The sequence below is a fragment of the Apteryx rowi genome, unplaced genomic scaffold (genome assembly GCF_003343035.1).
Source record: "Apteryx rowi isolate R43461 unplaced genomic scaffold, aptRow1 scaffold_5, whole genome shotgun sequence".
NCBI classification, from domain to species: Eukaryota; Metazoa; Chordata; class Aves; order Apterygiformes; family Apterygidae; genus Apteryx; species Apteryx rowi.
Genome location: NW_020450760.1, coordinates 5,094,000 through 5,109,421, shown reverse-complemented (window position 1 = coordinate 5,109,421; position 15,422 = coordinate 5,094,000). Strand labels below are relative to the sequence as shown.

The 15,422-nt window shown below is 34.5% G+C and overlaps 1 protein-coding gene across 11 annotated transcripts in view; it reads left to right on the top strand.

Annotated features, from left to right (window-relative positions):
- VRK1 (vaccinia related kinase 1) overlaps positions 1-15,422 on the top strand; it is a 66,346-nt gene that overhangs the window by 33,139 nt on the left and 17,785 nt on the right. For 5 of the 11 annotated variants that reach the window (XM_026079383.1, XM_026079384.1, XM_026079385.1 and 2 more), the window contains 10 exons: positions 43-130; positions 1,307-1,415; positions 1,552-1,644; positions 2,652-2,784; positions 4,094-4,214; positions 5,256-5,314; positions 6,509-6,687; positions 10,993-11,086; positions 11,356-11,428; positions 13,790-13,931. In XM_026079383.1, coding sequence (XP_025935168.1) covers positions 43-130; positions 1,307-1,415; positions 1,552-1,644; positions 2,652-2,784; positions 4,094-4,214; positions 5,256-5,314; positions 6,509-6,687; positions 10,993-11,086; positions 11,356-11,428; positions 13,790-13,931 — 1,091 coding nt within the window. Of the gene's footprint in view, positions 1-42; positions 131-1,306; positions 1,416-1,551; positions 1,645-2,651; positions 2,785-4,093; positions 4,215-5,255; positions 5,315-6,508; positions 6,688-8,731; positions 9,742-10,992; positions 11,087-11,355; positions 11,429-13,789; positions 13,932-15,422 lie in introns of those variants that run through there. The other 6 variants (XM_026079391.1, XM_026079393.1, XM_026079390.1 and 3 more) reach the window with 5 other exon arrangements.

Below are 15,422 nucleotides of genomic sequence, written 5' to 3'. Positions count from 1 at the left end.
ACTGATATGAATTCATGAACTTGCCTTTCTTTGTATTTTTAGTTCAGAAGTGGACTAAGTCCCATAAACTGAAATATTTAGGTGTCCCAAGATATTGGGGTTCTGGCTTGCATGAAAAAAGCGGAAACAGGTAAATATATCTGTTGTTGGCACATATTGGGATTTATTCAATTCACAGCTACTATCCCTTTTAACCAAATCTGGTTTATAAGATTTTCCACCTATCCTCATGTTGTTCGGTTTGATGTTGCAAAGTTTCATGTTCATAATAGTGTATGTATAAGGAATAGATGCATTCTATCTGTATCCTGTTTGTTACTCATATTTATGTCTCGTATTCTTACTGTTTTAGTTTTTATTTGTCTCAAACATCACCATATTAGGGTAACTCTACATATCAGTTGTTTGGAAGCTCTTCATTCTAGAATTAAAATAAAGTCGACTTTTAATGTAGGTGTCCTTGACTGATATGACTACCTTTAAAGTTTTTCATTTTTAATTATTCTGACATGGTGTGCAGTTAAGAGTATTTTAACTCATGCATAGAAAGGATTTAGTGCTCTCTCTACACTGTTTGATTTTCTCCAGGGATAGCTTTTTGACTTAATCTGTGAGCTAGAATAATTGATAGTCTCATGTTAAATTTTTCTTAAGTTTAAGGATACTTTTTAGTGTTGTTTGATATCGCAAAGAGTTTGTTACTTAGTATTGAATGGTATGCATGTTTGTGTATCAGTCCTGATTTCCCAGTGGACTTCTCTATATAGCTATGCTGCAAAGAAATTTTACTAGTTCTCCTACAGCTTACAGCAGGACAAGCTTTTTGTATGGGCCACTGAATAGGGTAGTTGGTATGTATGACCTTGTGTGCCAGAAACTGAGTCGTTTCAATAGATCCTCAAATTTGAAACTAATCTGATGTAAAAACAATATTAATTCTGAGAGGCAAGAGTAAATGTAACATAAAAAAATGATTTTTTTTTCCAAGTAAGCTTATTGTTGTTTAATGTATGAGGCTCTTACACTAATAGAGCTACTGTGAGCTCTTATAGTAATAGAACCAATTTGACTATAGCAATGAGTATCAAAACACCTTTGGCAAGTGAGGTTTTGTTTTGTTTTGTTTTGTTTTAAGTTGAAAGAAAGGTTACAGATCAGTATATCCCATATATTTGTTTTCTCTGTACCTGAAGTTTGTCTGTTGAGAGAGATCTTTTCTTTTGTAGTTTGTGTAATGAACATATAGATAAAATACTTTGCTAAGTACAAGTCAGTAACTTTTTGTTGTTTCTTTCTGTGAATTTAGCTATCGGTTTATGATAATGGACAGGTTTGGGAGAGATCTTCAGAGGATATATGAAGAGAATGCAAAGCGATTTGCCCACAAAACTGTACTACAATTAGGCCTGAGAATAGTAAGTTTAAAAAAGAATTTTATAATCTGTCAACTTCATGTAAGCCTTTGTTAAATCACACTTTTGTGCTGAATACAGGTCCTCTGCTGGCTGGAGTTGGGTACTGCACTTATATGAATATATTTTGTTTTATTAGCTTGATATTCTGGAATATATCCATGAGCACGAATATGTGCATGGAGACATCAAGGCCTCAAATCTTCTTCTGAGTTACAAGAACCCTAATCAGGTATTTCTGATGCATTTTTTTTCCTCATGTTTTAAACCTTTGTTTGACAACACATGGAAGTGCTTTGAACCTGTGAAATCTAGCAGAAGCTCATTTTTAAAAATGTATATAGTAACATTATTTCTGCTTGACATTTATATCTAGTTAATATTCTACATTTTTTTTAATGCAATTTGCTGGACAGTTTATCAAATTGACTATTTGCCCTAAATAATATTCTAGAGAAATTCTCATGATTAAAAAAAAATTGACTCTCAAATAGGTATTTGCAGGTGGAAGCTTAAAATTATATAGTACACCAGTGAATTATGTTTGCCTGTCTGCGTTGTTCCTTCATTCCTTTGTTCAAGAAATCCATCAGATAAGTGTTCTGTTACTTGGAAAAATTGGTCTTTAAAGTGTTGATTGTTTCACTTGATTTGCAGAAGTCTTTCATTTTTCTGCATTTTAATTCTCTTTACTATTCAAAAAATGCATATTAGAGTTCTAGCATTGTGTATATCTTTTTGTCCAAATATTTTAGCTTATTAAATGAGTAAAATAATGTCAGTTCTCTTAAAGTGGCTGTGGTGTTAGTGAGTAGTAATAGTAGGTATGGTCATTTTACAATACTGTTTACAAGTCTAGTGTTCAAACAGGACAGTTGAATTCAAGGAAGGGAGGACAGTAAGTATATTTATAATTCTGTATGAACACTGAGTCTTTTTTATTGTATGTAATCTTACTGGTAATAACTGAAGATTTTGCTGTACTTGGCCCCTGCATCAACAAGAAATGACTTCCAGAACTGACTGCTCTGTGGAAAATGAGGAAAGCTGTCTGACATGTTGTTTTCAAATTGTTTCTAGTAATCTCAATAAAGCTTTGAGAAAGGATCATTTAAGTTGAAAAATGCACCATGTATAATTCTTTTTAAGAAGTTATGAGACCAGTTGAGAGTTACTTCTATTTATGTATTTTTGTATTTGTAGTTCTTTAATCTTTGAATTCTGTGTGGAAATTATTAGGTGTACTTGGTGGATTATGGGCTTGCCTATCGATATTGTCCTGAAGGAGTTCACAAAGTATATAAAGAAGATCCTAAAAGGTGTCATGATGGAACTATTGAATATACCAGTATTGATGCACACAAGGGTGTGGGTAAGGATGCAAAAACATTTGTTCGCAGTGATAGGCATTTGTGTGTCCTTTTAAAAATAAATTTAGAAGGTTTATTTGCTGTACTATGTTTGTAAACAACTAAGTTTCTGAATCTACAGTAATATATATTTTTTCCTCTCTGTGAACTATGCTCGCATTTATTTTAATTTTTTTCTTACATTTACTAGCTTTTGCTTTGGTATTAATTTACTGTATTTTTTAGTCCAAATTTCTTACATAATTTCCTTAATTTATGAGGACTGTATAAGATGTTTAGTGTATTGACTTTTAATGTCTAAGTAGAAATGGAATATTGCTTGACAGAAGAACAGGCCCTGTTTTTAGGGGATAAATAGTTTCCGTTATCAACATGAAGATTGTTTCTTTGTAGCAAAAATGTACAATATACTTCATTTTGTTTATAAATTAGATGTTTTTAGAGGATGTTTTAACAAAACCATTATTTTGTAATTATGCCTGTAGTCGCTGAACATCAAAAGGCAAGAAGTGAGAAAATGTTGAACATGAAAGTGACAGGACCGTGTCTGAATGAACACTGACGATTTGTAGTGAACATCAATTTTATTTTCTTCATTCTTAAATTTTGTTTAATTAGCAGAAAAATGTAAAAGCATGTCTTGCAAAAATGTCAGTGTTGAAAATTAATATTTTCTTCAGTATGAATTGTTGCACCTATCTTGTGCTTAAAACTGACTGAACAAAGATGACTTGATTAACCCGCTTATCCTTTTAAAGAGTAATCCGTGGTCAATATCTGCGTGGGGTCTATTTGGCAAGACTTAGGGATGTGATATTTTACTGTACTCTGCTTGGTTTTCAGGCCACATGAAATATTTCAATGTTGCAGAATAATTATTTTGGGAACTGGGGCTTCAGCACTATTTTTTTTTTTTTTTTAGTAGAAGAGGGGAAGTAAAAACTGTTTTGAACAGAAAGTCAATCACTGCACTAAAGGGCTCTTTTTTTTTTTACAATCCAACTACTTAAAAAGCTTCACAAATTGGGATAACTGCAGCATGTCATATCGTTGAGTAGAAGAAAGAGATTGATAAAGAACTTGAAAATAAAGTTATCCTTCTAGATGTAGGAGCAATATTTTTCCCTTCCTTGCTTTCACACTTAAAAGAAAAAAAAAAAATCAAAGAATCAACAGATACAGTAGTTTTACATTGTCAGCATTGGCTTTCTACTGTCTTGCCACGTTTATAAGTTTTAACAGTTGTTAAAATGTGTTTTTTTCACCTGCTCTTACAATTCTTTTTTTTTTAATGTGTGTATGTATATTTAGCTCCATCGAGACGTGGTGATCTGGAGATCTTAGGTTACTGTATGATTCATTGGCTTAGTGGCCATTTACCATGGGAGGATAATTTAAAAGATCCAAACTTTGTCAAAGACTCAAAAATCAGGTGAGAAACTCCTTGATTTCTTTCTCTTTTGAAATCAAAAATAGGAATGAAAATGTCTCAGTGTATAAGTGTTTTGTACTTTTAGTGTATTCCCTTTTGGCAAGTAGGGTATCATAGGGTTTCCCAGTTTCCCTTCATTGTACCCTGTGTATTCTTGGCTTATAATTAAACTTTGTTTAGTTGTACTGTTCCAAGTTCTCCTCTAGCTGTCGTCTCTTTGGATATGTGAGATGGTTATTTATGCTACAGTACTGTTGTTTTACAATACCACCGTGGTAATAACACACAGCACTCTTATCAGTGTGGAGATAACCATTAGTCCTGCTTTACAGAAGGTGAAACAGTAGCACAGGTTCTGAGTAACCTTTGTAGGATTGTGCCTTGAAGTCTGTGGCAGAGGGCAGAACTAAAGTTGGATCTTCAAATTCTTTGACTGTTGCCCCAGCTAGAGGGCTACTCATGTGGGTTTAGGTGGTTTTTTTGTTTGTTTTTGTTTTGTTCCCTTCCCCAACCCTCAAGCCTCTTTTCAGATACTCAATATGAAGAAAACTCTCCCAGCTCATCAGTTTCTGTCTCATCCACAAGTATTTGTTATCTGGTTTCCTTCTCTCAACTTTTAACTCTTCTGCCTCCATCAGTAAGCAAAGCTTCCTTTTTCCTTTGTAGTTATTGATTTGGCAGGGAAGCTGCTCTGAATAGTATCAATTTGAGAAAGAGTCCTCTAGCAGGAAGAGATGAGGGCACTGGTATGTGAGAGTTTAAAATGGAACAGTTCTTTTCCTTCAGTCTTCCACTTACTTGCTTTTATAAGAACCAAAAACTGCTGAACAAAAGCTTATCCTGTTTCAGATAGCCTGTCTGGCATTCATCAGGTTCTCAAAGGCACTGTACTAATAAAACTGTACTCATCTACCAGGTTCATCTACCAGTGTTTTCTGCTTCTGGCAGTGGCCCAAACTAGGAGCTTAGGAAGTGTGTCGGACTAGGGCAAGTATTCAAAACTTGAAAGAAATAATAGTTTTGAATAATTTTGTTTTTCAGATGTAGAGATAATATTTCAGATTTGATGGACAAATGTTTTCCAGGGAAAAATAAACCAGGTAAGAGGAGCTATTTTAAATAGTAATACTTTAAGTTTTATACCACTTGGTAAACATTTTTAAATCATTTGTTTTAATATTCTTTTTCTTTATTAAAAAAAAGCTCCCATCAGCCTGTTTGGGTGCCATCACCAAATTGTAGCACACTTTAGAGATTGGGTAGAAGCTCTGAAGTGCCAATATACATGGGGTAAATTGAGTGTATGCAGAGGAGGGCTACATTACTTTGAATTCAAATAAAAACAGATAAATTCAGTTGCTGCAAAAGGTGAGAAGTCATCAGATTATCAGCAACTTTTTCTGAGGTGTGTGTGTCAAGAATGGTGTTCCATCTGTTGCTTCTTTAAGTCCGCCTTGGTTACTGGAGTTTGCATCTTTTTTTCTTCTTTCTTTTGTCAGCAAAAGCAAAGTGGCACTGATTAGGTTTTTGAGTAGTAATACTTTAGAGTCGTTTCCTTTTGGCTGTAGCTGTATGAACTGCAGTGATTGTGTTGCCTCTGACTAGAAGACAGAATTACGTATTTGCAAACGTGAAATGTGTAAGTCAATTTTCACAGCTGAATTTTAGAATTTTAAAATATAAAGTAATGCAAACTTGAATTCTAGAGGAGTGTTTCTGTTTGGCATTGGTGATTTGTTGAGTGGATTTTATCTTAAAGCTCTGATTCTGGTAGAAATACACTTTATTGGGAATAGAAACTTAAATATTTTGTTGTTTCCAGCTAATCCTGGTGGTCAGTAAAGAATTTTCTCTGTCAGGTGCTGCTTGCATGTTTTTTCAGTGTCCAAATTTGTTTTCTGTGTTTTTATTTTTTATATATTTCTTTATTTTCTTAACTGATGAAGTGCTTGGATGACAATGAGTTTTCTTTTCATCATTTTAAAATGTAGGCATAAGAGATATTATGTAAATAAGCATTCATTGGTGAAGATTGGCCTGTTACATTTTTTACGATCGACTGTTTCTTTCGTTACAATAAAAATGTATAAGAAACAGCGATGCTGTTATCATTGGGTAATGAACCTTGGTATAATTTTTTTTTCTAAAATGTGTTGTAATGAAGTCATAATTATGAGTTTATAAATAACCATTTCAAAAAATAGTGCATGCATGATTTCTGACTCTTTTGTGGTAAAAGCTAATGATTAAAATGTTTTCAAACAGAAATTAATTTGAGGTACCATTTTTTTTAGATGAAATAGCCAAATATATGGAAAAGGTGAAGCTACTGAACTATGAAGAGAAACCTGTATATCAGCATTTCCGAGAAATACTTCTGCAAGGCCTTAAGGCCATTGGGCAAAGAGATGATGGAGTACTTGACTTTGGCTTGTCAGAGAACGGAGATTTGCAAGCAAAGCCCATGCAAAAGGTTTTTACTTTAAAATTTCATGCATTTTTGAACTAAGTAAAAGAATCAGAGTGGTATCAGAAGTAGGTGTCATAGCTACATCAAGTAAGAAATAAGCAAATAGCCAAATGTTTATTTGCTTAAGTCCTACTCATATACGTTATTTCTGTAATTTTAACTTCACAAATTGTTATGAAAGCTTAATATAGAATGATGTTTGTAGGTGTACTTTCATAATAAATAATAAATAGTACCTCTGGTAACAGAATACATATTTAGTTGTAATGACATTTGAATAGATGAACATTCAGTTAATTTACTTATCTTTCTCAAAATTCTAAAACTCTCCAGATGGGCCAAAAGCCATGTAAGGTAAAATAAGCCTTGTTATTTTCTTATCGATTTCCTTTCCGTGACTAGTTCAAAATTTAGTCTTAAATACACATCTTTATGCTGAGTATTTAGTACTGGAATTCCATACTGAATTCACAGTTATCTAGTATGTTATTTATGAACCTTAATTATAATGGTAGACTACAGGTATTTTATTCCGTGTACGTAAGAAGCCTTTAAACTTTAAATTGGGTTGCACATTTAAATACAGCATGAGAACTTTTTTTGTTAGGGAAATAGTATGTTAAAACGGTTTATAGTAACAATAAAAATGGAGAAGTAGGGGAACTATATATATTATCCTGCACTTCTAAGTACATTTATTTGTGCATTTATTTGTGTTTGTTAATTACAAGTGGGCAGCTTCTTAGTTCCTCTAGCATAAATTAGGGAGCTGAGAATTATAATATAGGATAATAATACAAGAATTCTGTCTGCCTAGTGACATAATCAGCTATATGTAAAAGATGGGCAAAGAAACACAAAACAGGAACAAAAATTGTAAGACCTTAAAATCTTCGAAGTATATCTTCTAAGAAAAACCTCTAGTTTTTCTCAGTTCTTTTTGACTAGGAAATAGTACTCTGGCTAAAACTGTATGCCCCTGGTCTTTATACTAATATTTTCTGCTGAATTGAGTATAATCAGTCCAAAAGGAGAGTTCACTAGCATAAATTCTTCTCTTCCCTCCCGTGGATCTACATGGCTTGAGACCTGTGTTTTGGAGAAAATCCGTTTTTGATGGTTGGCTGGCTTCTTTGCTGAATAACTTGGCCTGCTGCAGAGCCAACATCTGTGACCTTTTATGTCCTTGTCCAGCAGAGATGCCTGGTGCATGTTTCCAATGGAATAAAACTTCAAAAATCTTATTTCTTTAGCTGCTTTCAGTCAAAACCGTTCCCAAAGAGTGGGATAATCCTTCTCCATAGGTTCTTACATGTTAGCATCAATTAGGACTTTTTACAATGGGTTTCTTATGTTTTAACTTTGAGGCACCACATGAATGGTCAGCTTGGTCAGTTGTCACAAATATGTTTAAGCACTTAAATAAAATAATAGGTGTTGCTGGTCCTTTTGCATAATTATTTTCAGCGGTCCGCTTCATTCTTCAGTGATACTTCATGCTAGCTATGGCTAAAGTGTCCAAGCAGAATAAGACTGGTTGCTTGAAATTGCATTGACATAGTCTGTTTGCTTTTGACAAAATACCAGGTCAGCAGACTCTTGCTTTTATGCTGGATTTTCTAGGCGTAGTAACAGCTGTGGCTATAGACTAGGGTAGAAGAATAGATTGTATAACCCTCCTTTCAGGGTTATATCTTGGACTTCTCCTCAAGAATAAGTAGAATGTGGGTCTTCACCAAGAAGTCCTTCCCAGAATATATGTTTGGGAACTGATATGCTCAGCCAGGATGCTGCTAGGTTTTCCTTCTAGAGGGTATCATGCGTTAGTGAGAGGCTAGGAGAATTGGAAGACAAGATTTGTGTTAGGTGGGGGTCAAGAGAGATCTGGACTAGAGAATAGCTGGTCATTTAGATTCACAGAGGAAGAAAGTATTCTGCTAATTAAAAGTGTATATATTTTCCACTGTGATAATAAGCTTGACTTCATGACTGAGTATTTTTAAAAATAAACTCCAAGTTTCAAACTTTGTTAAACTGCTTTTCACAGGTAGAATGCGCCATTGATCAGTAGGATCTTACCTCTGAAAGCCAGTATCTTCTAGCACATGCTGAATTCTTTTGGCATGCTTAATGTCTAATTTGGAAAAGAAAAATGCAGCCTGGTATTCACCTTTGAGAAGATGCTGACCTCTGGGAGAGAGGATTTATGGCATTTCTTCTGTGCTGATCTTTTAATCATGACAGTTGTAAGACCACCCGCCCTTATATTCCTTTGGGGCAATCTACCATAATACTCACTTTCTTCAGTGTTATTCAGTGTTTTGAAGTTACGCTATTTCATAACTACAAGAGAATATTTTTAGCTTCTGTTTAAATAATTTATTTGAATGTAGGATTCTCCAGTGCACTCAGCTCATATAGCTAATTGAGCCATGATGTGTGCTATATGTTGCATATAAGCATGGTGGTTGTGGAATCTCAGTCACTCTCCAGTGTTGGTGTCTGGCTCAAACTCACAGATGCTTGCTATATTAAAAATTAACATTTTATTCTCTGTATCATGACTCAGGTTTCCCCAGCTGTATAAATAAATGAAACAGTTCAAAATTCTGCTGGAGTTTCTTTCATTTCTGTATAATGCTTGCATGTTGGCGTGTGTGTGTGATATTTTATAACAGTTTTAGCAAAACAAGAAGCTACCAATATCATGTGTTGAAGGCAGTATTTGGAACTCTTGACTAAATTATTTAGAGCAAGAACCACTATATATATATATATTTTTAAAGTGCTGAGTACACTAACATCACTTACCAGTTGCTGGGAAATATTGGGAGTAAACTAAACTGGAGAAATATGGATTTTAGTGATTTGTAGCTCCTTCTAATGTTCAGCTTCAGATGCGCAGGTGTTGCTTTTGTCAGTTGAATGCTGTCTGATTTCTTTTGCTATGTAATTCACCTGCATCAAGATTAAGAAACCACTTTTTATTAAATAAGCTTGGAAACAAGATAAATGTATTTTGCTTTTGTGTAGCATGTATTGGATATCTGTTTTTATGATAAGCATTTAAAATCTTTTCTAGGACAATTGGGAGGAATGCATTATCTCTCATATAAAAGCAGTGCAGCGCTGTAATAGTCCTTAATTTTGGTCAGAATGAACAAAAGTGTCTGTGTTTATTCCTGCCTAATGCATCACAAATCTGCTGACATGCTAACCTTGGAGTCTTGGCTGGCGGTAATCAGGCCTGTGCACCGGCAGGAAAGATGTACCTAATGCACTCCATCAGTGCGGTTTGCATATGGAAKTTCTCACAGGGGAGCTGCCCTGTGCCAGCTGAGGGTTACCTGCCCACTGCAGTTATTGTATGTAATTATCGAACCAATCTGTTCAGCCCAGCAGGGTTTAGATGGTAATCATGAAGCAACACTTTGGAAAAGAAAGATGTAATGCACTCTCCCCTTCTCTCATGAGCTATGTGAAGTTGTAACCACTTTTAAAGCTGTGTTAGTAAAGCAGTACAGTCTTACGCAATTAAAAAAAAAAGAAAAAAGAAAGGTAAACTCTTCCAGTGTTCATCAAAGTTATCATCTGTGTCTCTCTGATATAGATATAGGACAGTTCATCCTTTGCAAAAATGACGTGGCTTTAAAAAAGAATCTTTCCATAACCACCTTAAGAATACTTTGCAATAGTAGGATTAATTGTAATACACAGATAATAACAGTTCTATCCTTTTAGAGGTTTTAAGATAATGTACCTTGAATAGAATTCAGCTTTTTCAAGTACCTCTCTCTGGAACAGAACCCATAGTTGCTATTAGAAAAAATAATAATGTACTGTCAGTGGGTGTTAGCTACTTTTAAGCTGTGCAAAGAAAGCCTTAAGAAGCATGGATTCAGATAAACTTGAACTTAATGAGGTGTAATTGCTTAAAAAAAAAAGGCAATTAAAAGCAACTTTGGGTAAAGTGTTTTTTCTGTGTTAAGATTTTTCAGATTGATCCTTTCATAACAGTTATTCAAAGTAAATAAAAATAGGTTTTGATCATAAAAATTGGTGCTTTCATATGCTAAAATATAAATTCTTAAACTGATGTATAGACTGGGGAACTGAACTTTTAAATTGACTATTGCCTAGAACTAATAACTTTTGCAGTAATATATGAATCACTTTTTCTCTAGAAATGGAGATGTTTTATAATATATGAGGAAATAATGCTTAAAATTGGGGAGTACCTTATGCAGATGTTTTCTACTTTGTGTGGCCTTTCCTGCTCTTGAGTTGAATCGCCATTTTTCTTTATAGAAAAAAAGGAAGACAGCAGCTGCAACTGATGAGAGCACTGAAGCAGAAATGGAAGATGTAGGAAGTCCACAAAAAAAGAAACCTACTTCTTCTAGTAAGTCAAAAGACCATCCTCACAGCTGCATGTGCTGTTTATCTCTAGCAGTTGAAATGCTTTTGTCTTTCATATTTTCTTTTTAGATTAGCTTTAATACTGAAATATTCAAACTTTCTATGTATATATTCTCTCATTATATGCTACATAAAGCTGGTAGAAGTGCTAGCTGATAAAAGTTGGTAGCTGCACCCTGTCCCTTTGCCATCGTTCATTCTCCCCTCCATTCTTATTTTTCTCCTCTCCTGTCTTGTCCAATTCAATGTCAGAAAATGTCGACTCCTCAGGACCTCTTCATCACAGTGTGTTACAGCCAGAGGCTAGCAGCAGCTGCTTACAAGAGTGAGTGTATTTAAAGTCAAGGAAAGGATTAGATATAAGGGTAGACCATGCTGAAGTTAGGTTTTTAAATAATTTGGTACAAATGGCATAGCTGGCAGTGTTTTCTGGAAAAGATCATAGACAGGTGAAGTAGGTTTAAGATCTTGCAAATCCAAGATCGGAGGGTAAACTTGTGGTGTCTGGTCAAACTGTTCCTGGCTCTGACCTGTAACTCCTTCATGTACGTGAGAACTGAATTCAATTAATTACAAAGATATTTATTCTAGAGATTTCTTGCTTCAGACTTTAAGTAAAAGGCCAGATGTTATGCATGGTCAAGTAGTCTGCAAATAATAAAACTAGCACTCAAACACTTGATTCTACTTCATCTACCTGTTTAAAAAGGTGTGATGAAGTAGTATGGCAGGGTGGGAAAATGTTGTAATGTTTTTAAAAAAGTAGTATTACTGGTGAATTATGGATTGACCCTAGGACTGACCCTACGAGTTGACTATTTACCCAAACAGTATGGTACAAAGTACAAGTAATCAAGCCACTGTCATTCTGGAAGGTTACACTGTTCTGTTCATTTTCAGCTGTAAACATACAATTCTGATCATTAAAATCAATGACTTATGTCTCTCTTATTCAGATGCCTTTTGAATTGACTTCAATTTATTACAAATTTTCTAGTCTGTCAGTGGCTGAAGAAATGGTGATTAGCTAGATTATATTTTCTTTGAAGAAAATAAAATTATTTGATTTTTATACCGACTTGTATTCTTAATTTAAGCATATTTTTATTGAGAACCATATAACAAAATATTTAAAAGTGTAGCTGACTGCTTACTCATTGCCATTTGGTGCACATGAGTATTATACTTCCCCCCCCCCCCCTTTGGGGTTGTGTACTGAGACTCTCATAGATTGAAATGAGAGAGAGCTTGAGGAATTGCAGTCCAAGTAGTAGCATCAGCTCTTTGTAAATGCTAAGTTTTTTTTCAGGCTAATTAAATGTGTTTGGGAGGCTATATATATTTTCAACATCCAGCGGTTAAAATGAGTGATGGACATGAACTTGAATTTAAACCTTCCCTTGCCAATTTAATAGAGTTATAGGTGAAGTGGTTCTAATTTCACCTTTTTGTACTGCCCAAGTTAATGAATAACAAATGGGGTGAATACCAAATGTTTTGGGGTGAAAACTGATGCGCTATTTACACATCCCCTCCCGTGCCCACATTATAGATAGATTTTTCTCTCTTTTATTTTATACTCTAGTATAAATTTTTTTTTTTTACCAAAACCTGAACTGGTCAGGATAGTTTTAATTATTTGTTATTCTTTTGTTCCTTCTTGTGAAGGCCTTGGTACTGACCGGTATCAGTGACAAACTCTAGGAGTAAATGGATATTAGACTAAAATATCATATCAGTTTTTGTGAATAGTCACCAAAAGATTTGTCCTACTCAGCACCGTTCCTAGCCTTTCCTTACCCCTCAGAAAAGTTGCGAGTTAAATGTTCTAGTATGGGAGTTAAATTATCTGGTTTTTGAGGTTAAAAGCATTCACTGCTAAGTTATATCTAGAAATTAACAGGAAGCTGCATGGTTTTAGAACAGAGAAATACTGCTCATAGTTGTCAGAAATACTGACGAACTGGCTTCTGTATTTTGCACTAACTATATTTAAACGTGATATGAAACGATCTGTCTTTTTATGGCCTGCTCCAAAATTGTTTGATGATTTTCAAAAGCTATTTAAATTGGAAAAGGTGTTGTAGGAGGTGATTTTAAGTAGAAAGACCTTTAAGTGCTATGGGTAGGAAGGTTAAAATAAATTAAATACATATAAAATGAACACATCTTTGCAGTTCTTCCTGAGTAATGGTTTTCATGGACAATTTGAAAGTGATAAAGTAATTCACTGAGAAGTGCCTTGAACATGTGCTGATAATAATAAAAAGCCAAACTTTTTAATTTCCAATATGTAAAGTATGGGAATGTTCCTGTTTACTCTTGTATCTGTTTGGAAGACAGTTTTCTACTTACTCTTCCTTTATATTTTAAGCTTATTTCCATACAACCTCTTCAGACCACTTTTATGACTAAAACACATTTAAAATATAAAGTACATTTAACTTCTCTGTTACACTTCAGGGAACTTTTGCTTGCTGCTAATGAAAAGTAATAATATCTTTTTTTTTTTTCTGTGATGTGGTTCTGTGGCAAAATGTAGAAATTAAAAAAAAAAAAAAGGGAACTTCTGAAGAAGATTTTTCGTGGGGTAAGATTTTGTATACTGACTTTACATGTAGAGCTAAATCATTTAAAAATAAAATAGTGATGTCTGCTTTTTTTGTTGTTTTTCTGTGGCCTGAAGATGTATTGCAGTATTGCTGAATAACTGTTGCAATTCAAATGTAGATCTAAAATTTGGAAGTGAAATTTGTCTCCAGGAAGAAAAAAGTATCATACTGCACTGGCTCAGATTTTTGCAGGGAACTCTAACCTTTTTCAAGATTGTAAGTAATATATTTAAATTAAACCCTTTGTTCTTCCTGGAATTCACTGTGTGATGGAAAGGAGAACTATTTTTAAACACATGCTGCATGTGGCTTCTTATTTATATGTGTATGTAGAATTGTGTTTTGGAACTTCTTCAGTAAATCTATTTTTATAAATAGAAGTAAATCTATATTTCAGTTTTGTCTGGAACAATTTAGTATTAATTTTTTAACAGAACTCTCATAAACCCAATGTTATCTTCAGGAAATATGCAGCCATAAAGCCATGGAAAAATATGCTCTTGCGTCCTGATGTTTTTCCATAGGATAATTCCTATGGAAATGCATAGGCTTCATTTGTTGCAGTATTATCTATCAGGAAACAGAATTCTGAAGAACAGAATACATAAAGCCAAACTCCATCCCCCAACTCTACAAACTTTTTCCCCTCTCTTCTCCCTATCTTGCAATCTTATTTTGCCTGGAATTCAAGTCCATATTTTCTTTCCTTTCTTCATATTTCTGAGTTATGTTTCTGAATTACTGTAGGGAAGGGAACTGCTGGCAGAAAAGAAAAAGCCAATTAACTAAAACTACTGTCTGTTGACCTTACAGTTGCTTCAACAAGCTTCCAAGTACCAAAAAAGTTCCCCTTTGAGAAACATTACACTACAGGACTTTATCATTTAAGCAGGATTCCTGGTAGAAGGGTTGTGGGAAAGGGCTTGTCAGATGACTACATACTCTTCCTTGTTTCATCTTCGCAAAGGAGAAGTAGCTGTTCTTGGCACCATATTTGAACTGCCCAAACTGATTTGATAACAGTGGTCTAGTGATACTTACTTCACATTAAGTGCTGCACTGCTTGGCTTCAATTTCCATTTGGTATTTGCAGCCAGGTGCTGTGTGCTCTTTCAGCTTTCAGCGCTCTTTTTCTTTTTCTTTTTTTCTTTTTCTTTTTATTCCTCTCACATGTAAATAACAAGTGTGTGGGTTCCATTCCCTTGTCTTTCCTTTTCAGTTTGATGACTGTAGGACCCTTTTAAAGGGTGGATGAAGAAAAAGATTTCTTAGGGAGCCACCCAGCAAAATGACTTGATTATTTGGTGTGATCAAAGACAACTGAAATATGACTGAAGCACACTTTGCAAGACAAAGGTGATATTGTGGTCAGTGGAAGTATTTTGAAAAACTGACAGTCCTAAATTTGCCTCCTTTGGAAATTACAAATCCACGATGAGTTGATTGATTTGTTAGATGATAACGGAACATATTCTTGGATTAATAATTATGCTAAGATCTGACAGAGGCATATGTAAGATCAAAGCTAGTTGACTAGGGAGAATGTTGTATCATGACCCTTTCAGTCCTGCTTCATCACTTCTCAGCCGAACTGTGGCAATTCAGTATTCATGGCATGAAGTCGCCAGAGTTAAATGTCAATTCTGTCATAGAATTGTCCTGCTGTGTCACACTGGATCTTTGTACGGTAGTGATGATTAAGTTCCA